Here is a 27,821-nt window from a genome sequence, read left to right as displayed (position 1 = left end):
CATTTAAAACAGAAGTGTGGTTAGCCATGATGAAAACTAAACTTTCCAGAAGGGAAATTTTGTAAAATAGGTTATAAATAGGGAAGTTTCCTCACCAGATACAGTAAATTCAGGAAGGAAAGAGTGACTTATGTGCCTCAAACTGGTAGAAGCAGTTCAGCAGAAGTTTTGCATGTTTGTCACTTCCCAGAAGCCAGCTATCCCCATTTCTGAGCACATGCTACACTAACTGTAGTGACTGTGTCAATGCATCACCTCCACTGGCACAGATGTTGATGAACACAGCGTGCAGGCTGTTGTTCATTGCTGGTGAAAAAATACAGCTGATGGTGGTGACTGTTTTGAAAAATACGTCTTCATAGATGAGAATTTGCTCTAACAAACAGCATTACTGTGCTCTTTGTATCTGTTGTGGTTTCCATGAAAACAAATAGGAGGCATTACTTTCAGAGCGACCCCTATCTTTCTCAGATCTCACTTGACCAAGAAAGCTCAGCTTGTTTTATGTCCAAAGAGCCAAGTACTTCCTGCAAGTATCACAGCTGCCGCTGCAGCACACACAGCCCTGTATCCAAACTTCCTACAATACACATGCACACTGGATTTCAACTGCAGCCTGCCACTGAGGAACAGCCAACCTGGCATTACAAGAGGTGGAACAGTCAAAGTCACAGTTCTGCAAAAGGAAAACAACCCAACAACATCCAGGTTTGGCCTCACACCAATCTTGTTCTTCCAGGAACACAATGACTGCATTGTTCACAATTAATTACTGCCTTAGCTGCACTGAACACCTCCTCATCAGTAACAGCTGAGGAAGAAGACAGAGTTCATCCCAGGCCCCTTTCAGTGGAAGTCACTTATTTAGTTGGAGTTATATAAGCACATACATTCCTCAGTGTCATAACCCTATCAAAAGCATCACCTATCTCACTATCACTGAAGACTCACATCAATTCCAACAAGTACTGAGACAGAGGCAGCGTGTAATGCCTACAGTTTCAGGCTTTCATTTTCTCTTCAGTACATTCTGTATTTTGAGCCTCTTACAGTCTGACAGGAAGTTTCCACCAGCCAAACAGATGCAATTAGTTACTACTACCACTGTTTCCAGGATTTCATAAACACCCCTTAAAGCCTGACAGCATCTGGGAACACTCATTTCTTGATCTTAGGCAAAGTTTATACGACGTGGTATTTCAGTCCATGCTGGTAAGAGAACACCAACACCTACCTGTGTGTAGGCACTGACACTGTTAGCCATTCCAAATCAGATACAGATTACTGAGAGCTCACTGACTGATTAACTGCAGCTTACCTTCAAACGACCAGCTGCAGCATGCTTTTTAGAGGCTTAATTTCCTCAGAATCCAGGCCTGCAGTATGATGGGGTAGGAAGCAAGCTGGAGAAAGAACAGGTTTGTTTTGGATATTTAACTATATGTATTTTTTCACTCATAGCTTCAACAAGAAAACAAAGTCTCAGGAGAACTTTGTTCATGGAGGCTCTCACCATCCCTTTTGGCAACATCAGCTGTATGGGCAAGAAAAAATATGTGACACCATTTTTATTTGTTTTAGTTGTGCTCAGTTTTACAGGTAGCATCTTCCCTTTAGCCCTTCTCAACGAAAACATAAGAAAGGTTGAAGCCATTTCCCCTGTTACCCACTCATCTCCAACAATCAGCTGAAGTGAAAAGCAGAAAACATCTTTTTTTAAAAAAAAAAAACAAAGAGCGGTGAGTTTGTGAAGGCTTATCCCAGTTTGAGCCAAGCTCCCTCCTATGGCACGGGTCTGTCAGTTTGTCCTCGGGGTCCTGCAACTCCTGTCTACACAAATCAGAAGAAATCTCTTCTTTAGCTGTGACAGGGACATTCCTCCTAGCTGAAACACTTCTGGGACGGAGAGGAAGCAGGAATCAAACTCTTCAAGGCAGAAGACTTTCCAAGTAGGTCGCATCCTGGTTTGTTTCAGCACACTGCTGTGGCACAAGGCACTTCAGTTGTGATTGTTGAGAAGCGAAGTCCCAGTTCTGTCAATAGAACCACAGGCAAATTTGCTCCCTTTCCTGTTAAAGTCCCTGCATTGCAGACCTAAAGGATCTTTCTCCCAGACACACCTCAGTGTCACTAGTGCCCTGATGAAGAAGAGCTGAGCTGGGTCAGTAGCCTGCAGGGATGCCACCTTTCCGGGAATCAGAGGCTGCAGCCCATCCATCATCTGTTCTGAGAACGGCTTGCACAACCGAAATGCCGCTGCCCCCCCGTGTGGTGTTGTGTTTTCTCATCCGTAGTTGTTCTTCTACACCCTGAAACGCACAAGTGCATGAGGACAACAGGAGAGAGAAACTGCACATGGGCTGGATTCTGTGTCCTGAATCCTCCACGCCTACCCCAGCATGCAATGCCTGCATTGTGTAGGTCTCCTAGAACTATAAGCTGTTCCTCTTCTGTGGGACTGAGACTAAAAGTACACTCAAACAGCCCCGTACCGACCTGTCAGCTTTAGTGCTGCTCCCCTAAGAACATTTGGCAACACATAATAATTTTCCACACGCATGTCTTCCCAACACTCTGGATCAGCACCAGACAAAAAGCCCACAAGCACCCCAGCCTCAAATCAGACAAACCTCCTCTATTTGCTCCTCAAGCTCTGTGACATCAGGAAACAGCTGATCGTGAATTCTGGGCTCTTCCACTGCTTTCTTCACATCATAACCAAACCAGACGGAATTGATGACTGCCTGTGAGATGCAAAAAGCCTTAATGTTAGCTCCTTGCCTTCAAAGAGACTTGATCCTTGCAGCAACAAAGGCAGAGATTTTTGAAGGATGTTCTCTAGAGAACATAGAGGATCTAAACTGTAGTTCCCTCTTCTTCCAGCGCTCCCTCTCATGGGTACATTGCAGCAAGTCAGGCTGTATATACTTAGGATGATTCCCTCATAAAGAGACCATGAGTGGCTAAAATGAACACAGGAGAAGGATCAGATCCTCAGGCTACTGTAGCTGGATTTATCCTGCTGTGAGTAAGGCACTGCTGGCTCGTTTGGCACACAGCAGTCTCCTCAGTGTAAACATACACTTACAGCTTCTCGCTGCTGTGCAACCAGTTTTCTTAAACCTGGCCCATCCCCGCTTGCTAAGATCACAGCTTGAAGCTGCTGGCAAGTGAAAATAGCCTTAGCATCAAGAACTTCAGAAGCTGTTTGTAACACTTCTTGCAGAAACTTCAGCTCTGCCTCAGCTAGAAAGCAGGACCCAGTGTGACGCTGTGAATGGCTGCGCACTTGCACAAGGAGGCAGCTTTCTCCCATTGTTACTTGGGCTGTAACTGGGCTCTTGGAAGTGATAAGAACAACTTGCCAAAGGAAAAGACCCAGAGTCACGGGAGGGAGTAATTGTGAGAGGCCCTTTGTCCGTTTGGCAGGAGTTGGGTTTGGAGGTCTGGTCCTCTGAAGGCCAGGCAGGACCCTCTCTTTCAGCACCCAGGCTTGCAGCAGGAAGCCATGGCTACGGTCACATCACAGGCAGAGACTTGAATCCTTTACCCCAAACACTGCCTCCCCCCAACTTTGCTTTGTCCACATCATCACATACCAGTGCTGTTGCTGTGGTTATTTTTGCTCCTCCAGAAGCACCAACCACCATCCTGATCTTTTTTGTTTTATCCACCAAAATGGAAGGGCACATGGAGGACAGTGGCTGTTTACCTGTTGGGGACACAGATTCAACAGAGGCTCAGTTTTCTGCCTGTAACTTACAGACTGCCAGCTCCCGCTGCACATCTAAACCCAAAGTTTCCATATCCGTTTTCCAAACTCATCTCGTGTTTTGCTCATCCCCTGAGTGTCCCACTGTCCCCTATATACATCTCCTCCTTGCTCCCATAATACAAAGTTTAACCCTGATCTTCTGTGCAGGGGGGCTGAAGGCTCCCTCATCTATGGTGCTGTTTCAGTTGGGGCTGTCTGTCACACAGCTGCCTCTCCAACACCACAGGACTTCCCTTTCTGTCCTCTCACTTCCCTGTCTCTTTCCAAAGCATAGGTACAGGAAGGTGGTAGAATCCCAGCCCACATTAGCTGCAGTGAGATGGCTCTGCAGGAAGCAGTGATGGAGCAGGGAGGGAGCTTAAGTTAGGGGCATGAAATGGATCTACCTGCAGCTGCCCTCCAGATCCCAGTGGAGCACAGAGAGACAGCTGACAGTGCATACTAATGCAAGATACAGCTTCAACAATCAGATAGCGAGGTAGTTTGCAGCTACCTGGTTCTATGAAATTTGCTGGAGAAGGAGGGATCCCAAATCCATTGATAATGTGAGGTGAGCTGAAGTCATCCATCTCATCATTATATATGATTCCATTCACACTGGATACTACATCAGAGCCAAAGCTAGACAAAACAAGTTGGCACAGACATGTCAAAACCGGGAAGAACTTCAGGTGAATTACTGCAATGTGAAACCTGGGAGTAAATCTCCACTCCCTTCTGTTGGAAAGGACATTCTGTCACCCTTTGCAGGGAAGGAAGCAGTTCATACCAGGAACACACATCTACACAAAGAGGAAAGGCAGACCCAGAGTGCTGCTGCATAGCTCCCCTGCACGGAACCTGAAGACAGAAACACTACAGCAAAGAAATACAACTAATTCCCTTCCCAGCCAGGCAGTCCTGCACTCCTTTCAGAGGCAACATAACTCAAAGGCAGCCACATTTGGAAATGGTTGGCATTTTGCTTAGATGTGTCAAGCAAGAGACTTTTTCTAAGGACAGGAAAAAACCCTCCTCCCTTTCCTCCCCTCTTTCCCCCCAGCTTTAGGCCATATTTACAGAACACAGCTCTTCCTGACAGCACCCGAAGCCAAACACTGCACTTTCAGGCCAGCTGCATTAACTCAAATTCCTTCCAGATGCCTGGAAAATCAGAGCCTGCAGCGATAACAGTGCTTATGGGAAAACCCAGATGCAGTGGATGTTTCCTTGGTGGGTGAACCCAACACAACAGAGGACAGAATCCCACTTCACACATCTTGTGCTCTGACCCAACTACACAAGTCTCAGCAATAAGAACTGACCTACACGCTCAGCACTACAAGTGCCTATTAACAGTGCTACCCATCACTGCCCTGCTACAGAGATGACAGTTCAGTGATGTTTCATACCAACTACAGAACCACCACTAGGAAGATGGCAGAGGCCTACACAGAAGCAAGATCTGAGCTCATACTATTGGTTGATGGTGCTGGTGGCGGACACAGCACTGCCATCATCAGCCACAATGGAGAGGTGGGATGTGCCGGCACTATCTGCAGTGTAATATTCTGGCTCGTAGTATTCAATTGGATGGGAGGTGTTGTCTGTGATTTTCCTTCGGAGACTATCCGCAAAGAACTCGGACGTCATGTTTCTGATTGCCTGTCGGAGAAATCCAATGCAGTTACTCAGCAGATTAAGAGCCATGTAGTTACGAGGCTGATATCCAACACTTCAGACCATAGAAGAGTGGCAAATCCCAGCAGTGAGGCTATAGTTTTCCAGCAGGGGTTTTCCTTCTTCTTGAAAGATGGACATTGTACCAAAGAGCATTTTAAGCAGTCACGGAAGAAGCTGCACAATGCACCCCTCTGTGTGGGAATTTAATCAGTATCCGTTACTGTAGATCTAAGGAAAGCTGTCCTCAACACTGCTGTAAAGGTGTAGGCAAGCACTGCTACACTTGCTTCAGAGATGAGAGAAGAGGGATCAGGTTGAGAGGACTAGACCAAGGCTCTGGTCATTGCGTGGTAAGCTGCAAATTGTGTCCATCAGGCTGGGCTGTGCTCAGATCCTGCTGCTTTTGGAGACTCACGAAGTACAAGCACAAAGTATGAAGTTGGGAAAAGCAGGGATCCTGCCTCACCCCCTCCCATCCGTAGGTCCACTTACTATAGGCAGGACTGTGGCTAGAGAGCTACAGGGGTGCTGGGAGTATCATCTACTGAATAAGGCTCCAAAGACTAAAAAAAACAGGGAGGGTTAGCCCTGACCAAACTCAAGTGCTCCTGGTCAATTGAGGATTTTGTGCTTCCTAATAGCAGAAAAGTTTCCTCCATTTATATCCCTCACAGCTTAGCCACTTGATATTCAGAGATATTTCAGTGCCTGTTTAGTCACCCAAAACCAAAGTGTCATGTTCCAGTCAGCCTGGGTGTTGTAGAAAGAAAAGGCTTTTGCCAGGTACCTCTGTAACGTTGACAAACTTTGGATCTCCCAGCAAAGTCCTCTTGGCGTAGGCAAAGCGAAAGGCCTCCGCGATGCGGTGGTAAGTCAGACCTTTCTCCTCCACAGTTTTGATGCTGTCAGCAGAGAAATTATATCCTGGCAACAGAAGACAAACCATTATGAACACAAAGGAAAAGACGTACTCCATGGGGCGCTAATACAACTGTCAGGTGGGGCCATCTTGAAACTTGGTCTCTACTCCTACTGCCTGTATGGCACTGCTCAGTGGCACTCTTACCTTTCAGTATGTTGAAAATGAGGGCTAACACCGGGCCGCTCAGGGGGGCATTAGGTGTGTATAGGGTGTAGTCTCCAAGCTTGACCTCAATAGGGTCTTCTACTGTTGCTTTATAGTCCCGCATGTCTTCCATTGTGATAATGCCCCCTACAACAGAAAAGGAAACCATAGATTTGATTTTGTGATCCCTGGTGGGAAGAGAAGGTAATACTCTACTGCCACACATCACAGCAAGAACAGAAGGGGTCACAGATAAATCCAGAAAGTTGCACAGGTGGAGAATTTATTCCTTGATAGATCCATCTGAGGCTCAGACAGCCTAGTATCGAAGCTGGACTAATTTACAGCAGCCAAAAGGCTGGTGATCCATCTATTTCTATAAAGGACATCAGCAATGTCAAGGAACAAGATGTCCTTTAGGAACCCTGCTTACAGGAGAAGGATGCAGCTTTTGAGTGCAGATGCCTTGTGCTACTCCACAAGCAGAATAACATGTATGCTCCAATGCTTTTCTTATCAGAAAGGGGAAGACAGTAATTACCCACCACAAATAAAGCCAGGAAATGACCTGTACACGTGAAATTCACTGAGGCTAAGGAATGCTAGCTAGTAAAATAGGATACTACCACCATCTAGTGGTACTGAGATTAAACACGTTGAGAGTATACGGGACCATGTATGTATTGTTTGAGGTAGAAGCTCGATGGAGTCAGGCTCCATGTGTCTACTCTACTACGTCCAGGAACACATAGGCCTTTTAGACTTACGGTATAGAAATATACAGAATATACTCTCCATTTCTGACTGAGTTGCAAATGCAACCATTAAAGTACTGGTGGCTTCTTTTGTGCCTCCTGTTGCCACAGACCTCAGAGGTGGGATATCAGGCAGCAGGCATGACCTGCTTCCAAGGCTTCTGCAGGTCAAAGCTCCTCTCTGCACACCAAGCTGTAGCACTCAGGTCACTCACGCTATTTTAGACAGACGTTCTGTTTCTCACCTACACTCTGGATGTCAGCGATGATCTGATCTGCCAGGCTTCCTGTGTAAAAGGCATCTGCTCCTTCATCAGCTATAGTCTGGTACGTGTTGGCTAGTTTAGGCATCTTGACAATATCGCCCTCCTGCAGGATTTTCCCATCTTTGCAGAACACTTCACTGACAGAGAAAGGAGATTAAGAAGACCAGATGTGAGAGACACGTTCAAAACCATGTGTACCTGTATCAGCCAACAGAGATTTAGTCAAATCTGTCTTCATGTTGTCATCCTGGAGAGAAGAGGAACCGCCTGAGCTACAACCCACGGGTCTTGATATCTTTCATAGGAACATAAAAGCAAGCAGTGAATTCTCAGAATTTGCTCAGTGAAGCCTGCAGAAGGAGTGTCGGTCTCCTTGACTGTCTGTCAAGGCAGTCCACTCTCCCTGCCTGTTCCTTGGGTTAACAACTGCCTCAAGACACCCATGAGTGATTCTGTGATTCAATTCTGTGATGAGGAAGCACTGTCCTTGAAGCCAAGCAATTCAGCTCAGAGCACAGGCTCTGAAGCTACAAGGCTCAAAGCTTCCAGTGAGTACAGGAGAATGCATTTGGATTCCTAATGGAGCACTTTCAAATAGACAGATCCCTGTCTCGTTCCCTCATCAGCGATCACGGATGCAATTGATGCTGTGGGCCTGCCAGAAGAAAGGAGCACAGGCATCCCATTTACATTACAAACCGATTGGTTCCTGCAGCTGGCAGGAAAAGAGTAAGCATGATATCAATTAGAGCTGGACATAGGCACCATGGGACTGCAAGAAGAAGTGCATTTAAAACCCTTCATGCTCATAATCATTGCCAGAAGTGGATGATCAGAGGCATTGCTTTGGGAAGGCTGACTGCAGAGGAAGAGATGATCCAAAAACTCACACTCTGACAACAGATGAGATATTCAGGGAGAGGAACATGCTTTGCAATTGCCCAAAAGACAGGTAGGATTAACTTAGGCTGCTCAGAGCATGAGGACAGGCCAGGGATTCAAACACTGCCATCAGATTTATCCCAGAAATTACTTCAGCTCCATCTCTGTTCAGTCAGCTTTTTCTACGCAACTGCTCTACCTACCACAGTAAAGGATTGCTTTCAATTGACTGTTGTTTAGATTTCATGGCTGATGCAAGGCCTTTCCCAATAGGAAATCCTTCTCTTGCCAACTTGACGCTGGGCAGAAATAAGTCTCTCCAAGGCAGTTTGCCATGACGTTGGTGTGCCAGTTCATAGCCACGGATTTCTCCTGGAACAGCAATGGACAGTCCTCCTGGAGCAGAGAAGAAATGTGTAAGACTTCAGTAGCAAGGAAAAGAAAAAAAAAAAAAGAAAACAAAAAAGAAAAAGCAGTAGTGCAGAGGAGGGCTTATCTGTTGGCCTTGGTTTTAAGCAGGGATTGTGCATACTATCACTGGTTCAGCCCATGCATGCGATGCTAACAGGATTATTGACACCTCTATCCTCTTGCTGGTAACTCAAGTGTTTGGGCAATTCTTCTCACTTTTCTGTATCAGTGCAAAGCTACTCAGAGCACAGAAGGCATCATACCTGCCTGCAGTTCCCAGTCCTTCAGAGTTGAATACACTACAGTAAGAGGGCACAGCTATATGTACATTGGCAATGTCCACGCATGCACACACCAAAATTTCTTTTGTCACACTGCAGCAGCAATTGCAATAGACTGTCTACACTGCACCATGATACAGCAGTTTGCTTCAATCCTGTTTTTACCAGCATCTCCCAGAAGTTCAGCCCTTCCCCAAGGCTCCATTCCTCTTCAGTTCCAGAAGTCACCATAAAGGGAACTGGAAAGAGCCTTTGCCTTTACCTTTCTGAGAGATCTGTGTGTTGTTCCCAAACATGTCTTCTGTTGCTCTTTTAGGAGCCACCTCTCTCGCATTAATGATTTCCACATTTCCTTTAAAGACAGAGGAAGAAGATCACGTTTAGCTCAGAACTCAGCACCAGTCACAGTCTGTGCAGAATAAGCCCAATCACTGGGAAGCAGTTTCTTGGCAGTTATTCTGTGGACAACCTCAGAGATTGGGAGAGTCGGTACCTTAACTCAGGTAGCATAAATCACCCCTTTGTGTTTTAAATGGAGGAGCAGAACTGTTCCAGATGTGTACAGGCCTGTCGCTTACCTGCACTGTTATAGATGGTAAAGAAGAGCCCTCCTCCAATGCCCATGCTGTGAGCGTTCATGAGTCCTACACAGAGCAGTGCTGCAATCGCACTATCCACAGCAGATCCACCTTGCTGAAGGATGTCCCTGTGCAGCAGAAGAAAAGCATCTTACGGCAACACGCCACAGTGTCTCAGCTATTTGTGAGCTCTGGAGTCACCTCATCAGAGCAGATATACAGCAAATCTTTCCTAATGCCCAGTTATCCGACCTGATCTATGGGTTCCCCACAAACAGTTTTGGGTTTCTATCACCATAAATAAGAGAATCTAATGATCTGGGTACAGACCAGACTGACCTTCATTAAAGACATTCAAACTAGCCTGAAAGCAGCAAGATGTGTCATAGTACCTGGAGGAGGCTGGCATTCCAGCCACATCCATCATACATGAGAAGAAGGAGCCCTGAAATCTGCAGCATGTACATCTAGAACTGGAGGATGGCTTAACAAAAGTATTTTAAAAGAGTTTGAAAAGCAGCTCCCATCCCTATTGTTTCTGTGCCTAGGGAATCTTTGTCTACTGTACTGCCTTTGAGTGACTGCATTAACATTAGTTGGGAATGGTAAGGGCCCAGGTTTACTCACAGCCTCCTCATTCTATAGGGAGCTGAGTGCAGCTGCCAAGGTTGCATCTGTGCATCAGTGAAACAGAGCAGTTTTGTCTTGTCTCAAGCAAGAGCTTCACAGATAAGAAGAACAGTGGCAGAATTAGTGATTACCTTCCAATTACTGAGCACGGTCCTGCATCCGTAGCCACAGCTGCCCTTTTATAGATGTGTGCATCCTCTGAGTCCGAGCGCAGCCCAAAGAAGAGTGCCAGGAACAAGATGAGCCCCAGCAGGACTGCAGTCAGGACCCCAGTCACCACAAAGCGCTTCCTCATCTTTCTGTGGGAAGAGACATGATCATCAACCTTGCTGTTTCTGGGGCTGCTAGGGAGAAGGTGATCAGGAACAAGAGGAGGCTTGTCGTCTGTCTTCTTCCATATCCACTGTTTCCATCTCCTCTTTCCCCAGCAGCTGGCAGCTCTGCTGATGGATGGTGATTTTGGAAGGAGTGACCAGAGGTAGTGAGAGCCCAATTCTGGCCTTGAAAGGTACATCACAGTGATGTTCTTCCTGTTTTTCCAGCCCTTGCTTGTCAGTGAGTTTCTATGGACTGCTGAGCTGCAGGCAGTAAGCAGCTACCTCCTTCCTTGGACCTCTCATAGATGTCCATGCTCAGATTCATATCAAGACCTTTCCTCTGAGCACTGCTGTTATGGTTTCCCTGTGCAGGACAACTGTTGTAACAACTCCAAAGTTTTGACCAGCTTCCCCTTTACCCCTTACTGCCACACCATTTGCAGAGTAGTCTATTTCACTGAGCAATCCAGAGACTCCTGGAAGCCCCTGGGTAACAGCTCGAAAGTATTAAAGTCCCTGAAATGAAAAAGCCAGCAGCAATGACTTAGGTAACAAACTGTCTGTGTTAGTTTTTGAGTCGCATCATCTCCAATGAAAAAATGGAGAGCTTTAACCTTACTGATCACTACAACACACATCCTAGTCACTAACACGTCACCTTGGCCAAAGCTATTTGGCCATGAGCACAACACTCTCCTGCTCAGGATTCTTGGCTAGAGCAGCTTTCCCTTAAGGCTGCCACTTCTAGAAGGCAATTGCCAGTGCTCACATCTCCATATTTTTCCATCCTGCACAAAGATGCTCTTGGGGTGCACAGGGTTACTGTTCACCAATGGGTGAGCATAGGACACTGAGCAGACCTGCAGCAAGGGCGTTCCAGACACACATCAGAATAAGTTGAGAGCAATTGAGGGGATGGAGAGTCATGACATCTTGCTAGGACTGACACTTCATGAATAATGTCTACTCTTTGACCCATTTCCTTTCCCCTCACAGGACTATTCAAGCAAAAAAGACCTAAATTCAACATAGCTTTTTCAGGGACCAACCCCCCCCCGGTTCAGTGCAGTTATAACCATGACTACTATATCTGTGCAATAGCCAAGATACCCTTTACCTTACCAAAGCACCTGCTGTCCTCATAGGCAAACCAATCCATGGCATTGGGAGCGAAGAGCAGATCCACCAACCCCAGCCTCTGTGGCTATGCAGCTGCCCAAAGCAGAGGAACCTCCAGCAGTCAGAGCAGCACTTGGTGCCTTGCAGAGCAAGGAGGCAATGAGTGTGCCAATGCTGACCTAACAGGAGGAAACAGGCCAGGCCAGCTAAAATAAAGCACTCCTCAAAGGGAGGAGATTGGCAAGCGCTGCCCCTCAGCTTCACTCCCATTCTGCTTATTTCAAATAAGGGAATATCCGTTTTCTATCCAAGCCTTTTATCTGCGAGTCTCAGAGCACAAAAGGTGTCTGCTTCCAAGTAAGGCAACTCAAATCAGGGTGTCACTGTGCTGTATGTGCCGTTCTGTAAACAAATGTCAACCAAGGTCAGTGAAAGGTAAATGGATGAGACCTCTTTCCAGGTTCAGAACTTGATTTACACTCAACTACTTTTAAAAGAGACTGCTGGTGTGTTTGCAGAGCAGTTGCTGTGCAGGGAAACAGAGAAGCTATTATGTCCCCAACAATAGCTCACACACAGCCTCAGAGTTTAAAGACAGTTTTGTTTGTTGGCTTCAGCACTGGCAGTCTCCTCCAGGCTTCACAAGAGAAGCCATGGGATCTTTTATCTGCACTCCAGCTAGGCAGAAGGTACTTTGTTTCATCTGGGCTGTCCCTCCAGCCCCTTGGTGACCCCAGCCCAGTGCTGACATGTTAACCCATCAGCTCCTGCCTTGGACTGCATGGTTCTCCACGGCTGCCTGCCTTGTTGCTGTGCACCTGTGAAGATTTGCTGCCTCATCATGCAAGAGCACCAGAGAAGGGTTGACCTCAGGACTCTGCTCTCTCTTTCACCTCTGAAGAGCCTTTGAAGAGCTCAGTGCTGCGTGCTCAGCTGTTGGGTGAGTGCACTAACCTTAAGAAGAGCCCTCCAGCTCACTGCACACCCCAGGCACAGCTCCCAGCTGCCTGCCAGCCCCAAGCATTCTGTTTTGCTGCAGCAGAGAGAGCAATCTCAGGTGACAATAATCCCCTCAACCTTCTGCTCGACTCCCACAAGCTTCATGACCTCTTTTGTGGGCACACAGTCTATCCTGCATTCTGTGTGCAGTCCAAACTGCCTTTCTGGCTGTGGCACAGCAGAACCCAACAGCTCTTGTTTCCCCTGCAGCAGCTGAGAGACAGAACAGAAGCCTGCAGATGCCCACTCTCCCTCCACACCTGTCCCATCTCATTACTCAAACAGTGAAGTTTTTGCAACGGTGCTCCTTCTGAGCCCCAGCTCTGAAGTGCAGCCATCACCTGAACTGACTATGGTGTTTGCTGAGGCTGCTTTTAACCTCCAGACCTCTGCCAAATGCAGCTGTTTAGGAGCTTGGGTAGCATTGCAGTCCCAGCAGCAGCACTTCTGGAGAGAGGGGCTATAGGGCCATTAAAAGCATCATGCTCATTTCCCAGTGTCATAAAGGTCCACTAGCCAGTTCTAGCTATGAAACGTTATGTGAATGCTGAGATTCACTCAGAACCAGCAAGGAGTAGAGCTACACCTGTATGAGCCACCCCACTGTGGCACAGTCAGACACGTCACAATTTTCACAACTTTGTTTAAACACAACTGCAGGTTTTGAGCTGAAGGAGTCCTGGTGCAATCGGATAGGCAGTGTTGGGCTGAGGTCAGAGCATCTGAACTGCTCTGTCAGTGGTGTGTGGGTGTGCTGCAGAGATAGGGAACTTGCCAGGGTCAGGGAAAACCCAGGAAAACTAAAGGAGAGGGTGTGAACCCAAAGTCACACAGAATCACAGAATTGTAGGGGTTGGAAGGGACCTCCAGAGATCATCGAGTCCAACCCCCCTGCGATAACATTACCATATTTAAACAGGTATTAGTAACCAAGAATTGAAATATTGTTATCATACCCTATTGCTGCATAGAGTGAACCATCAGTGGCTTTTTTTTGGGGGGGCTGACAGCGGAGGTCCCATTATTAATCCACCCATTATATGACAACCTAACGAAGGTGCCCACAACTGATCACATAGGTGGAAGCACCTGAAGCATACAGAAGACCCTAAGACAGCTACTTGGGCTGACACTTCAGGATCAGGTACCCTGCCTTCTTGCACAAGATCTGTTTTTGCAGTTGCTTCCCAGAGCTGTTCCCAGCAGCCTACCATGGGGCCAGGCCACATTTAGACGTCAGCAAGTGATGTGCTCCCATCCAGCTGTTGCTGGGTCCCCAATGCATCACATAGCTTTTCCTTCTCCCTAGGAGCTCACAGAAAGGTGGTGTAACAAACAGCAAATGGTTCACCTGTGGGAAGCCTTAGCACTTGGGGTCTGTGCTCATACCTAATTAGCCAGATGACTGTTTAAATCCTTGGGTATAACTGTGCTAACTTCCCCCAGCTGTCACTAAGAACAGCAGGCAGCAACTTCAGCTTTCATCTGCAGGAATATCCAGACTCATCATCCTCTGAGCAGCTAATTAGCTGGGGTTATTTACTCCAAGAGAGCTTGCATTGAAGAAAACTAGGACAAAAGCAACACAAAAAGTATACTACTGCTGTCCAGAACTAATTCTGTGAGTTTATCCATTCCTTCCACTTACAAAAGGAAAAAAGGTAGTGAGATCTATTTGTTACTGTGGGCTATCCTTCATAAATTTCTGTTTTATAGCAGTTCCATATGATTTAGCATTGATGCTGGCTAATTCTTCAGGGTCTTTTGCCCTCTTCCTACTAAAACTGTTCTTTCTGTCTTCCAGGGCATATTCTGCCTTGTCCTTATATACCAGATCTGAAGCTCACGTTGCCCATTCCCAACCAAGCACTCCTTCATTACATAATTCACAGGTCTTAGGTTGTGGAAGGCTAATATATGGCATAATCATGCAAAGACAAGAGGATAATCACCTTACACAACAAGGACAGAACTAAGATCATAAATGTACCTTTTACATCAAATTTGCCTCCTGCCTGCCAGGTTAGAGCTCCCTGCAATGGAATCTTCACACCTTTCCCCAAGTAGTCCCAAAGCAGCAGTGAGCTGCTGCAGGCTACTTATTCCTAGGCTGAACTGGAATGGCTCAGATGCAGCATTTCTACCAACAGGTTTGGGTTAACCCAAAAGGCAGAGAGCTCTGTGACTCTATTAGCCATCACATATAACCCTGCTTTTCCAGGGCTCTGTTGGAATAGACATCTGCTTCTAAGCACTATCCTTCTGAGAACAAAGGTAGAAGGGCTTGTTCCCCTGAGCCTTCCATCCTGTACTCAGACACAAAGGTCTGACTTTCTCACATCAGCCTCCCTATTGCAGCCTTGCCCTGCAGTTACTGCAATAAGACATGTACTTAAGGCACTTGAGATTCCAATCTACAAGTTTATGTGCTAAATACTTTTTCCCCTTAGGCCTTTTACTCAGCAGCAGCCACTGGGATGCCTCTGATCAGGACTCTGGTTCTCCTACACTCACCCATGCTGACAGACAAGCAGAGTCTCCTGCCAGCTACTGATCTCAATGGAGCAGCAGGCATTTTTTCTTAACTATTCCCATTTTGTCCACACGATGCCCTTGAGAGACTTCAAATGAGTGATCAACAACTGCCTCCCCTTATAGAGGAAATCCTGCCTGATTCAAGTTTTACACAGACTGCTGTGGAGAACTGTGATGTAAATACTGAAGTAGTTGGGAATCAAAACAAACATTCTAAATCTAAGCCCTTTTTTGGGGTCTCACAGAATGACACAGGTGTTATGCTCTGGTGTTAGGCTACAGTTTAGAACTAATATATTTTTGCACTCACCCACCAGGAGAGATATTCAAGTTGAAGTCTTGTGCAGTCTTCATCTCCATCAACAATAAAGAAACTGAAGCAAAATTCAGTCAAGCCATGAAGAAGCTCGAAGAGGCTTCCAAATTCAGGACTGGGCACTGGTGGGCACAGAGCAGTCCCCAAGTACTAACCCTATGCTGCTGCTTCACCACAGAAATACAACAGCCCCATTCAACCTTTCTGCACAGCCAACACCTCCATGTCAGCCCTTGTCCCACTGCCTGCACCCTATATATCTTGCTGCCTCCCTCTCCTCAGGCACAGCTTAAAAGTTTTTAGCATTCTCAGCTTCAAGCATGGCACTGAGGGCTTACAGATGCACGCAGGTACTTCATAGGTAGAAAGGCTTCAGGTGAACTCTATGAAGCCGTGATGTCAAAGCCAGAGGTAATCCAGCATCACAAAAAATGGATGTTATTAAAGTTTTACAAAGTCATTCAGAACATTGCTGTTTCACTCACCTCCAATTTAAAATCCAAATGTTTAATTAAAATAGTTTTATTCTCCCACCACTTGCAAAATATGTTTTCAGAATATCTTCTTCCAATAAACTGGGAGCTGTTCATTAGAACTGGGCTTATTCAGGCAGAATAGTCAGGTCCTATCATTCTCTTTATGTAAACTTTCATCTGATGCACCAAAAAAACATACTGTTCCATGTTCTGCTGCTGAAGAAAACCCAAACAGCATGGCAAGGGTGAGGGTAATGGCTCAATTGATGTCATTTCTAACTTCCCCTTACCTCTCAAGAGTACTTCCACTGATCTGTTCTGTCCTTTCGCATAGATCCTTGTTTACTGATATCCTTTGAATATCCTTTCTGAAGCAGTGAATTTGTACAGCTCTACTTACAGAGATTAACCCATTGAAACTCATTACTTTTGAATTCACAGTACTGAAGGAATGCTTAAGTAATCATTGACTAGGTGAAGAGTCAAGAGCCAACACCCTTTAATATGCATAGCTTAGCACTCATAAATGTTGTCTATCACCAGCAGAATAATCATTCATTTTTTGATTCTTTTGCCACATGCTGGCTAAGCAACTGAACAAATATATGGTCACACCAAGTGCCCATCTCCATAGCATCCAGTATGGTCCATACTCCTCTTGCCCAACCAAATGGTGCTCTTGTAGTTTGCATTTGGTTTTTTAAGTGTGCATTGCAGCTTAAACCCAGACACACTGACAGATTTAGCTGTGACAATGTTTGATTGGAGTATCCTCTGCCAAGTGGGAGCAACCACCTGCTGAGGACACTGATCAGCTCTTCAGCAATCCCAGCTACACACTAACTTAAACCATCATCACTTTGAGTTCAGCTTAATGCTCCAGCTGCAATAAGATGACACACTGCCTGTTCTACCACCATTCCCACTGCAGGGAGGATAACAGAGGAGACATCTAGACATAGAGAAACCTGTCCTCCACCACTGAATCTCACTGAAGCTTTTGAGCAATAATCCTGTGTCTGTTTGCACAGCTTCCAGTTGCAGATCAAAGATTGCAGCTCACTTGCTATTGAGCATAGCATAAACCCCAGCAGTAACCCAAATTCAAGGTGCAATATCTGCCCTTGAACTCCAATTACTCAGCAATGAAAGCTCATCTCTCTGCTGCTGTACAGATCTTGATAGGCAGCTCAGAGCCAGCTTGAACATGAGAGTTCAGTGCCCATCCAGAACACAGCACAGACAAATCATAGCCTGCCTAAAATTTGGTCACAGCAAGGCTCCAAGCCTATGCATCCTAAGCTGGTTCTTCAGTCAGCAGGGTGTCCTGCACACACTGGATGAAGCAAAATCTGCTTGAATACCAGTCAGCTCTGCTAGATGCTATCTTTTAACATAGCAGGATCAGTAGTTTAATGCCTCAATTCCAAACCTGTCCAGTTTCTCCATCCCAGTCCAACCTTTGACAAACTAGATCCTTACTTACGTTAGAGGGACAGGGCATGTACTGCAATGAATCATGAACAAAATCTGTCTTAGCACCAAAGGTAAAAGCTTTGGGAACACAAGCCATACCTCCTCTACTTAAAATTACACAAGCATTCCAGCCTTGACATATTTGGAAGAGTTAGCGTGGGCCCATCTTCAAAAGGGACTTCCTAGTACCCCTCTAAATAAAGTGTGGAAAGATATTTGCTCTTTGCCCCAAACAAACTAAAATGTACTTTTAGTCTTTCACACCTAAGTGAGGGGACAGGGAAAAGAACTTTTACTCTTTGCCCCATTACTGAAAGTCAAATCCTATGGCTTTTCTTCAAGGGCAGTGCAGTCTCATCTGTAGCACATCCTCACCAGTACAGAGTTGGAACATGCTGGACATTCCCCAGCAAGTTACTCTTTCACTTACGTACAAGTAGAAGAGTTGAAGATGGGGTCAGAGGATGTTAAGAAATCTGAAGGTAGTACTTCTGGTTCTGGTAGGTAAATAGTAAATAGTTTGCTATGCACACGTACAGCTACAGCATTTCAATTGTACGTGGTTTTGGAAAAGTCACTTATCTCTGTGTAGTCATTAATCCACTACATTGTCCTGTTATGACTAAGCAGCAGAGCCGCACCTCAAACAGAAATAGCATGGTCCATGGAAGTGCATTACAATAAAAAAATGTTAAAAAAAGAAAAAAGTACTTTCTGCATGGCTGATTGTGGTGCTCATGGTGTGACCATCTCTGACATTCTCTAACAATTAGTGGGTACTACTGAAACATGAAAAGCAGAGTGAAATCTCTGCCTCTTCCCCTAAAGGAACACACTTGGCAGCATATGAAGCAATATCTTCAGAGCCCTTGTCGTGGAACTTGTGGGTACTGAAAAGCATCAGGAAGCATGAAGGCACTTCTGGGTACTTTCTCTTTTTGCTTCATCTCTCATCATGTACTGATTTTGCTGTAAGAATTTCAGGAAATGACATCAGCAATAGCTGACTACATAAATCATGTAATTGAGTCTCCTTTTCACAGAATCCTTTTTATTGCAGATCACACAACCCAAGCTCTCCATTTCCTGATATTTCAATAAATACATCATCAGAATGGAGGAGATATCCTCATTTTGCAGCTTACCTACTTTTTCACGAGGACATTTCTCCTCCAACAGAACAACGTTGCAATCCAGTGCTATCCCAATACAAGCATCAGAGAGGTTTGGAGTACCCAGTAACACACATTAGTTGTGTGTAAGGCTCCTTGCTGCTAAGATCACTGAGATATGTCTAAAGAGTGAAAATTTTGATAAAGCCTTTTGAAGCTGTACTTTTCTGACATCACGGATTCATGCCATCAGCAACACTAATAAAGTTATGATCCCAATGGATTCTGATTTTCATGAGGTCATTACAATCCTTACAATACTTGAGATGCAGAAGGGAGATAAATCTAAATGGATTTATAATTAGACAATGGTATGAGGTACCCAGATGGATTATGGCAGGCGTAATGATGTGTAGATCATATGGCTTAGGTTATAAGAAGGGTCAGTGCAAAGAGATATTTCCTGAGATTTCTTTATATCTCGTGTCATCCTCTAGCCAAATGAAGAGGATGGAAGCATGGAAGAGATAGCAGTTTAGTACTCTGCCCTTTCATTTTATCAAGAGAGCATTCTTGATTTGGATAATAAAGGATGTTATTTCCTATTTTCTGTTCAAGTTGGTTCGTGACTTTCTACAATAACTCCATATATCAAAGCTGTACACAATGACAGGAACAAGGACCGGGTCATTAAAACTTAAGTCCTATCTGATAATCAACGCGAACATTCCAGTTCCTCCCTACTGGGAATTGTTACTGTTCAAGGCTCTTCTTTTATTACCTTTCCTCACTGATAAATTCATTGATCGCCACCTGGGCTCGAGCAGTACTCCCAAATTTTACGTCAATCTCAATTTTCCAAGATTAATATGTACCACTTATTTATCAGCTTTATGAAGCCCTTTCATCTTTGCAAAGCCTTTCTGCTGGGCTACCAAAGGCACTGTGTTCTTGCTGCCAGACCTACCTTTCCTGCAGCAGCCAGCAATCAGCTCAGCAGCCTGACATAGCTTCACTCAACCTCACCATGCTGGAATAAAAGAGGGGAGAGGGCTAATGAAGGAAGAGAGGAGGAAAGAAGGTGGAATAACAGGAGAAAGAATAATCTTTAAAGTGCTGGATGGGAAAAATGGAAGAAGAGGGAGAGAAAGAGGCAGATAGGACAACAGAAAAATACTGCAGTGTGGGAAAGGGGAAAATGAAAGGGCAAAAATACAACGCCCGCTCTCAAGGGCGGAGGTTTCTTCCCTATAGCCTGCCCTCTGCATGCACTTGGAGGTGCTCAGATCACAGCTGAAGTTTGGACTTTCTTAGTCCTTTGCAGAGGGTTTGTTTAACATTATCGACACATTAAGTAACTATTGATTGTAGAACATCTAAGCAGGAAAACATACAGGTTCCAAACTAAAAAAAGGCCTTCGGGCTGCATTCGCTGAAGAGATTTCCACAGACTTCAGTGGAACTTGGAGAAGATATCCATTTTCCAGTAGAAAAAAATAAAATCATACCACCTGCTTAGATTCACTTGCTTTTGCTAAATAAAGGCTTTACAAATAAATGAGATAGATTGCAGTGGAGCAGCTTTGAATAACAAAGACCAGGTCTTTGATGTCCATATGTCTGGGAGGGCCGTTTGTTCTGGCAATGAGCACACAGTCTCCTAGGCACTGTTCTGATCACTCAGATGTCTAAATATTTGTTTTCCTGGGCAGAATCTGTTCCCTTACACACAAATGCAGTTGTCCTTAATAGCTCAGTTTTCTCTCTGACTCCTCAGCTGGAAGCCTCTCCCACATTCTGCTTCTGGAAGTAACTCCCAATACCATCCCACAGTACCTGCACCCTTGGGCTCTGCACCTGCCTTGCTACCTGTTAAGAAAACTTGTCATTGCTTGATGTCCACTCATACTACAGGCAAAACCATAGGAAAATTGTGTCTGTTTCTTGACCCTAAATATCAGCTTTTCCACAAAATTCATCTGTCTCAATTAGGAATGAAGAGCATAAGCAAACTGGTTGTAGACTGGGCATCTTTGTGAGAATCCTTCTTTGTTTTTTTGGCTCAAAGCTTGCTTCCTGAGGTCTCTCTTGTGATAAGACTCTCAATGATTTGTTGAGGAGGCAACTGATGGGTGCTAACCGTGTGACAATCCATATCGCTTTGGGGACATTTGAAAGCCCCTTCCTACAGAGCTGCTTGCTCTGTAGAAGAGCGGAAGAGAGTGCTCAGGAGTGTTCACTGGCAGAAGATCTGGCCTGTGGCTAAACCGCTCCAGCTTGCTATGGGAGGCTGGGGGGATGATACCATTGTATCCTGTGAAGGCAAGATACAAGCTGGTGCCTCCCTGCTCCCTCTTATCTGCTGGCAAGGCCAGGAAGATAAGAACAAAGGAATTTCCTGCTGAGGTTCCAGAGCCAGAAGCTGCCACTCCAAGGAGAGCTGACTTAACCACCTTGGGTTTGAGCTGTCACTCAAAAGAGAGCTGATTCAACCACTTTGAAAGCATTGAAAAGGGACCATCATTGCCCTGGTCCTTGTCGTCGTTCTAGTCATCATCATCAACAGAACAGTGCCTCATGACCCACCACTATTGAAGATCAAAGACTGAACTACGAACCACGCTGGATCCATGGTGGTGACTATCTCTCTCTTGCTTCCTATAAGGACTCCTTGCCTCTTCTTTCCTATCTTTTCTATCGCCCTCCTTCCATTCCCCATTACCCTAATTCATAATAGTGTCCATCCTACCCTTCCCCATTTCCCTAATTAAGATTTATAATAAACTGGTCGGACCCACATTTGAACCGTTGTTTCTTAATCTCACATAATCTCATAATCTCACTCTGGGTATACACATAATAAAAGAACCTCCTCTCCCTCCCATAAATTGGAGCAAGACAATCTTCAAGAACTGAATGGGCAACACAGAGGTTAAATAGCTCGCCCAGTGTTGTACATTAAATTATATTTGCAAAACAGATCAAGACTCTGGCACCTGTGATTTAGCCTTCATTAATATGGAGGTGATTTGAAAGAAGCCAAAGTCATTGAGGTAGACTGAGATCTGGCAGTCCCTATAGAACATAAACATTCTATTGACCTGAGCTGGGAGGCGTGTGAAACACCCTCCATAAAGCATAACTAAAGAGCAGGAAAGATGTAACATAGGGAAAGAAACAACTCTTCTATTTCATGCCCCAATCCAACCAAAACATGAAGACAAGACAGTAAAATCATGCTATTTACTCACTACTTTGAAAGCTCTGCTCTCGCTGGGTGCAGTTCACCCTTCTGCTGGCAACACCAGAAGAAGGCACTTCTGCCCTGCCCTCTTGCCTCTTATTCCTCAAGGATTCCCCGAAGCAAGGATTTCAAAAGCTGAGTGGCAGCAAGACTTTATGCATGGGAGTGGTCAGCCAAGGAGGTGATGTAATGAAGTTATATTTTTGGGCAGAGAAGGCACAGCCCCTGACCCCCCTCCTGAAGAACTGCTGGCTCATGGGGCAAGCTTGGAATAGCGATCAGATATTTTCCATGCTGTAATTTCTCATGGTAAGCGGAACAGCATACAGGGTGGAGGGCAAGGAAAGATCAGTCTTGAATGAGGACAGTAGTTTGATGTTGGGTCCCAGGAGTGAATCTGTACTGGCCGTCATTTATTCATGCATCAAACAATGCCCTGCCAGTCACTGGCTTTGCCTATGGCACAAGCTCTGGTAGCAAAGATGCTCTCTGCATTACAGCATCACTACCATCATACCCACTCCTGCACTCTCCCCCGTTAGCTGATGCTGGAGCACTGCCCAACCCAGGGCCAGATGGCTGGGAGCCCTGCGGAGGTGAAGGAACGTTTATCACGTAAGAGAGATTATCCTGGCTGCTGACCCGGGAAGCTCTTGAGAGGTACATCCTGCTCTTCTCCATCAGAGGAAGTCTTGTAGCTTCTGAATGGAGAGGAAATCTCTCAAGGATGTACCATTGCTCTCCAAAGGAAAAAAAAAAAAAAATCATTTGCAACTTCCGTCATCATCATTTTTTGATCTTTCGCTGAAGGATTTGTTTGACCGTGAGAGGCAATGTCATGCATTAGGACAGAGTCTGACCAACTCAGCTTATACACTATTAGCCGTACAAGTATCTCTGGTACAGCTGTATAGCAGGAGATGCCAGGTCTAACAGCCATGCGAGCATCTTCTCAGCTGAGACAACCAGAAAAGGCAAGAACTGCTCCAGAGTATCATGGAGTGGAAATCCGAATTACCATCATTTGCCAGCAATGACACCAGCTTCATACAACAGCAGCCAAACAAATGCCCAGCTCATTCCATCAAAATCCCACACCAACAGGGTCCTCCACAGCTGGTTTGTAGGTCAGGGTGGGGAAGGAAGACATACGAATGACTGCAACAGGCAGAGCTGCTTGTGCAATTGGACAGGGAACGATGTTTCTTTTTCTCCTTCACTATTAAGTTAGTTTTCAGTCAGAGATCCCCCCCATCCCATTTCCATAACACAGTGCCAGCATAAGGAAGAGAACTATTTAGAACACTTAAAAAGAGCATTCCTGTATGCCAAATCATGGTCTGAATCTCACTGACCTTAAAGACTTGTGGCTGCTTTGTTGTAGTGTCACAGGAACCAAGAGCAGGAACAAAGCAAACCAAACAAAACCAGAGCTAGATCCACTTGTAACTTATGGGAAAGCTGCATAATATATATATATTTTATATATATATTCACATCTAGGATGGATGTTTTCTAATGTATGTAAGACTGTAATTTACAGAAACATGATCTTGTTCTGTCACTTTGGGGTTTCCTTGGCTTTATTCTTGCACTCCTACCTTTCTGATTCTCTCCCCAGTCTCACCTGTTCAGAGCCAACAAGGGTCTGGCTGGAGCAAATCTGCCTGCTGGGGTTAAAGCACAATGCTCCCAAACACCACAGCCTGTCCAGACCACCAAATTCTCATCATTACAAAAATATGTTCTACTCAACAGCATTTTTAAATTCCTACCAGGAAGCCTTATGGGCTCAGATGAAAAAAGCTTTCATATCCCCACTTTAGGGATAGGAACAGAGACAATCCTGCCCAGGGCTGAAGCTAGGAATCTTCTCCTAAATCCCCTTAAGCATCACTGCTTTTCTCTGTCACGTTTCCAATATATACTCTAAACTCAGATGCAGCTGGAAGTGACAAGTGCTGGGGCTGACAGCAATCTGACTGCACAGTGCCTGCAGCTACGTGGGCTGTTGTTTGCTCTCTTTCTCATAGCTTTGGTTTCTCCCCCGCTGTAAACAGGAAATGAATAAAACATTTTCAGGTACCTCCTGAAAAATGACAGCAGATCACATTGCAGCGGAGGAACTGAAAAGAAGTTCAAAGTGTTTGAACTACTTAATGGCAAACTTGCAGCTCATTATAGAAAGTTGTTGGGTGACCAATTGCTGCTAAAGTCTAACCGAAGCAAGAGGACCCTAAAACCAGAGAAACCAGGACCTTTTTCTCAGGAAAAGCCAAGGTCTGCCACACAGATCTCCACAAATCTGCTTTCCATTCTGCCTGAGGACCAGCAGAGCTCAGGGCTGTGAGGCTCAGATACACTCCTGGATATGCACCAAACTCTGACCTGACTCAGCCATGTGGAGGGGGAACATATGAGAAGGAACTTTTCCCATTGTTTTCCTATAAGGCAAAGAATCTCTTTTTAAAAGAGAACAGTAGGGACCTACAATCACAGCAGGAAGCCAGAGAGATGGGAGCCTGTCCAAAGGACTTCTGCATCAGGGCTGTTCGGTGCTCATAGCATCTCCTCCTCCAGGCAAAGCATAACAGGCCTGCAGGTGGACTGTTTTGGGATCCCTTTGCCGTATCACAAATGGATCTCTGGGGAAGGCTCTGCTTGTTTGCACACCATGGCAAGGCTGTGCTTTGCCAGCATTGCAGGCAGCAGCCAGCAACACCTGCACAACACAGCACAAGGGTACACAAGGGAACAAGCCGCTTCCATGCAGGGACAAATGGCAACAGATGGGAAACCACCACCTGGCTCCCAAAGATACAAGTCAAGATGAAGGTTACTGCAAACACAGACATTAGATCACAAGAGCTGCAGCAGCCAGTCCCTTTGGGCTCAAATAGAGGGGACCAAGACCCTCCCCAGTCCCTCATTGTTGCTTTGCCTCATTTGTTGAGAACACCCTGCAGCTCTCTGACATATGGGAAACCACGTGTTTACTGATTGCTGCCATGCCTCCCTCCACCCCCTCCTCGCATGGGTGGTCAGACGATCTGCAGAGGGATGATCTGCGGGTGAGATCAGCCATGCATGTAATGGGGAGAGAAGGGAAAAGTCCAGTCCCCTGGGAGAGCTCCTACAGAGAGAAGTAAACTTCAACCCCCAGGCGCAGCAGGACAGGCTGGGCACAGCGTGTTGAATGAAAAAAGAGCAGGAAGGAGAAGGGAAGAGAGGCAGAGTGGAGGGGCTCAGGACTCGGTCTGGCTGCTCAGATCTGCAGCTCCCAGAAGTGCTGGCTACTCTTGAAAGGGCTTCCTGCCTCCCCACAGCACACAGATCCCTTTGATTTGGGATCGCTGAGAAGGGCACGGAAACGCAACGGCGGCAGAAATGAAATGCAACAGGGAGATGACGCTCAGGAGACCCATCCTTATCAAGGAAACAAATCGATATCGAAGAGTGGCTGCAGGGCCTTTTGTAAAACCCACAACTGAGCCAAATCCTGCCTGATTCACATAGTGGTCCTCTGGGAACTCCATCACCAGCAGTGTCCCATATGCCAGGTTGGGCTCACAGATGCACTTCACACACCAGTCAGCACTGGCCCTGTGTGTGTGCTTCTGAATTACAGTTCTCTTTGCAGCGCACCTTTCTCCCAGAAAGGACAAACTGCATAACTCTCAGCTTATGAAAATCACACTCAGAGTTTCTGAGCTGCTAATTAACAGCAGTGTCACTGTAATTAAAGCTGGGTCACACGTCAAGGGAGCTGGAAGCGTGGCCATCCCCTTACCCACACTGCTCTGACCAGATAGGCCAGCCACAGCCGTAAGGTCAGCACCTCCTCAGCACTGAATGTCCTCAGATTACAGCAGCATTGACCCTCTGTAGGATAGGGACAGACTGAGCCTCGGGGAGGCAGTGCTGGGATTGGGGAGAGAAAGGAGCTGATTCCTGTTGCCTCTGGGTTGGCAATAAAGCATGTTGAATTCTGTTTCCTTGCATGTAGAGCAGATGGTTTGTGCTGCCCTGTTCATTAAGGGGCTCTTAGGACAAAGAGAAGTACTCTTGTTATCCCCAGTCCACACAAACACACCCTTTAAGCTGCTACAGGCTGTAGCACACCTTCAGGCTGGGGAGGGAGTTGTGTAGGCGAAGATGGAAAGCCCCAGGGGACATCAAGACCCAAAGAAGTAAAGGACAGCAACAGAGGAGCCTACAAACCTGTGAGAAGCCAGGAGAGATTGCTGGGGAGCCTGTCCTGTATTCTTACACTGCTCAGTCTGGGGAGAGAACAACTTCAGGTGTGGAAGCACCATGCAGAGCACAGCTGTGGCTGCAGGCACACAAATTGCCAGAGCACAGCTGGCACCAATTTGCCTTCAGGCAAGTTGGGGCTGGACGAGCACCAGCCTGCTGCTGCCCCTGGGATGCTTTGGGGGAAATACCACCTCCAGGAAGATGGAGCTCTGGCTGGAGAAAGCAGATAAACCCTGACCGTTTCAAGATGGGTTTCCTTCCCACTCCAATCGCTAGAGTTTCAGCTCTCAGCAGGATGCAAACACATCCCTAAATGACTTCCTGGAGTCCTGGTTTCAAAGATCAGCCTTTTCAAAAGCAATAAGGCACCACAATCAATAGCAGCCCCAGGAGAGCCCCAGGCATTCCAGCCTCAAAACCACTGAGCCATCCCTACCCTAGCAGAGGCTGTGGGGCCAATCTGCCTTTCCAGTGAAAGATACTGAGACTTCCTAAGAAATCAGGCTTAAATAAATATAGAGATAAAAAAAGAAGAGTGGGAAAAGCTAGGTTTCAGGAGCAACATGGCTCAAAACCAAGAGGAGCAAAGCTCATGGCCTCCTGGATGTGAGCAAGAGAACTAAGTTACATCCAGCTGCTCCTTGAACAGTTTGATTACTGATTCCCCGAAGCTGTGAGTATGAAGTCCTGAAAAGTGATATGAGATAATTGCTTTCAGCCAATAAAAGTTGTGAGAAGAGAATGAGCAACCACGTTTTCACATGGACAAAGCTTAGAGCAGAGCACCCTGCCCAGTAAGGAAAGAGCTGCATACAATACATGGAGATAGCAAAAGAAATCAAGGAGGGTTTTGAAAGGCTTGTGGAAAACTTGAAAATGTTATGAAACAGCATGAATAAGAGCAGATGGAACTCAGTGCAGTGGAAGGAGAGGTGTGTATTGGTCAATGGGAGCTAACAGCTCCTTTCACCACCACTACACCACACATTTGTGGAAAAAACACAGTGAGAAGGAAGCAAGGTGTTGCCAGATCCTGCTTCATCCCATTCCATTGAGAGCTTAGAGAACTGGGTCTGTACGGAGCAACTGCACTTCTCTGAAAAGGCTCAAGAGGTCAGAGTTAAGAATCGAAGCTGGCAAAACGAGCACCAGCTTTACGAGCTGCTTGGAAAGCAACTCCAGGCGAGGAACTCTCTAAGAAACAGCATAGCACAAAAGATTATGCCCAGCAAACTGTGCTGACATACAAAGACAAGGGCTCTGCCTACCGTGTTCCCCTAAGCAAAACTTGCTGTTGCTCCCCTTGGAGAGCACTGAAATCCATCCAAAAAGGAGAATTCCAGTTCTGACAGAGGTCAGTCTTTTCTAGTCCATTAAAACATCACCAGAACGCCTGGAAAGCAAAGGCGGGGTCACGGCGAGCCCGGGCCCTCCTCTCCCTGCCTGCAGCTCCCAGAGCTCAGCCGGATCTCACCTGCAGCTCCCGGCCGGGGGCCGCTCCCCCTTCCCCCCAAGTGCCCACGTTCGTGCCCCGCTCCTACCTGCAGCCCCTGTCGGGGTCCCGCCGTCACCCAGATCCCGGCACAGCGCCGAGGGGAGAGAGACCCGTCCCCGGGGAGCTGGGCTGCTCTGAGGTCCGCGGTGAGGTTGGGGCAGCCCCAGTT

General features: G+C 46.2%; 1 protein-coding gene across 9 annotated transcripts; it reads right to left on the bottom strand.

Moving 5' to 3' along the window:
- Positions 1 to 1,034: 1,034 nt before the first annotated feature.
- On the bottom strand, positions 1,035 to 27,821 carry GGT1 (gamma-glutamyltransferase 1). Of its 9 annotated transcripts, XM_042866058.1 has the most exons (14): positions 11,741 to 11,911; positions 10,438 to 10,605; positions 9,677 to 9,804; positions 9,361 to 9,450; positions 8,610 to 8,802; positions 7,504 to 7,661; positions 6,504 to 6,650; positions 6,225 to 6,361; positions 5,232 to 5,419; positions 4,269 to 4,396; positions 3,600 to 3,712; positions 2,631 to 2,744; positions 2,121 to 2,309; positions 1,035 to 2,033 (listed from the first exon to the last, which is right to left on the bottom strand). In XM_042866058.1, exons 1-13 carry the CDS (start codon positions 11,785 to 11,787, stop codon positions 2,163 to 2,165), a joined length of 1,758 nt encoding a protein of 585 aa, XP_042721992.1. In that variant the 5' UTR covers positions 11,788 to 11,911; the 3' UTR covers positions 1,035 to 2,033; positions 2,121 to 2,162. The 9 variants fall into 9 exon arrangements, with proteins under 9 accessions (XP_042721992.1, XP_042721997.1, XP_042721996.1 ...); XM_042866063.1 differs by lacking the exon at positions 11,741 to 11,911 and adding an exon at positions 27,699 to 27,821 and having other exon boundaries at positions 1,035 to 2,309; XM_042866062.1 differs by lacking the exon at positions 11,741 to 11,911 and adding an exon at positions 26,122 to 26,149 and having other exon boundaries at positions 1,035 to 2,309.

The sequence above is a fragment of the Lagopus leucura genome, unplaced genomic scaffold (genome assembly GCF_019238085.1).
Source record: "Lagopus leucura isolate 7727_CA_CO unplaced genomic scaffold, USGS_WTPT01 Super-Scaffold_806, whole genome shotgun sequence".
Taxonomy (NCBI): Eukaryota; Metazoa; Chordata; class Aves; order Galliformes; family Phasianidae; genus Lagopus; species Lagopus leucura.
This window is presented reverse-complemented; position numbering and strand designations above follow the sequence as displayed.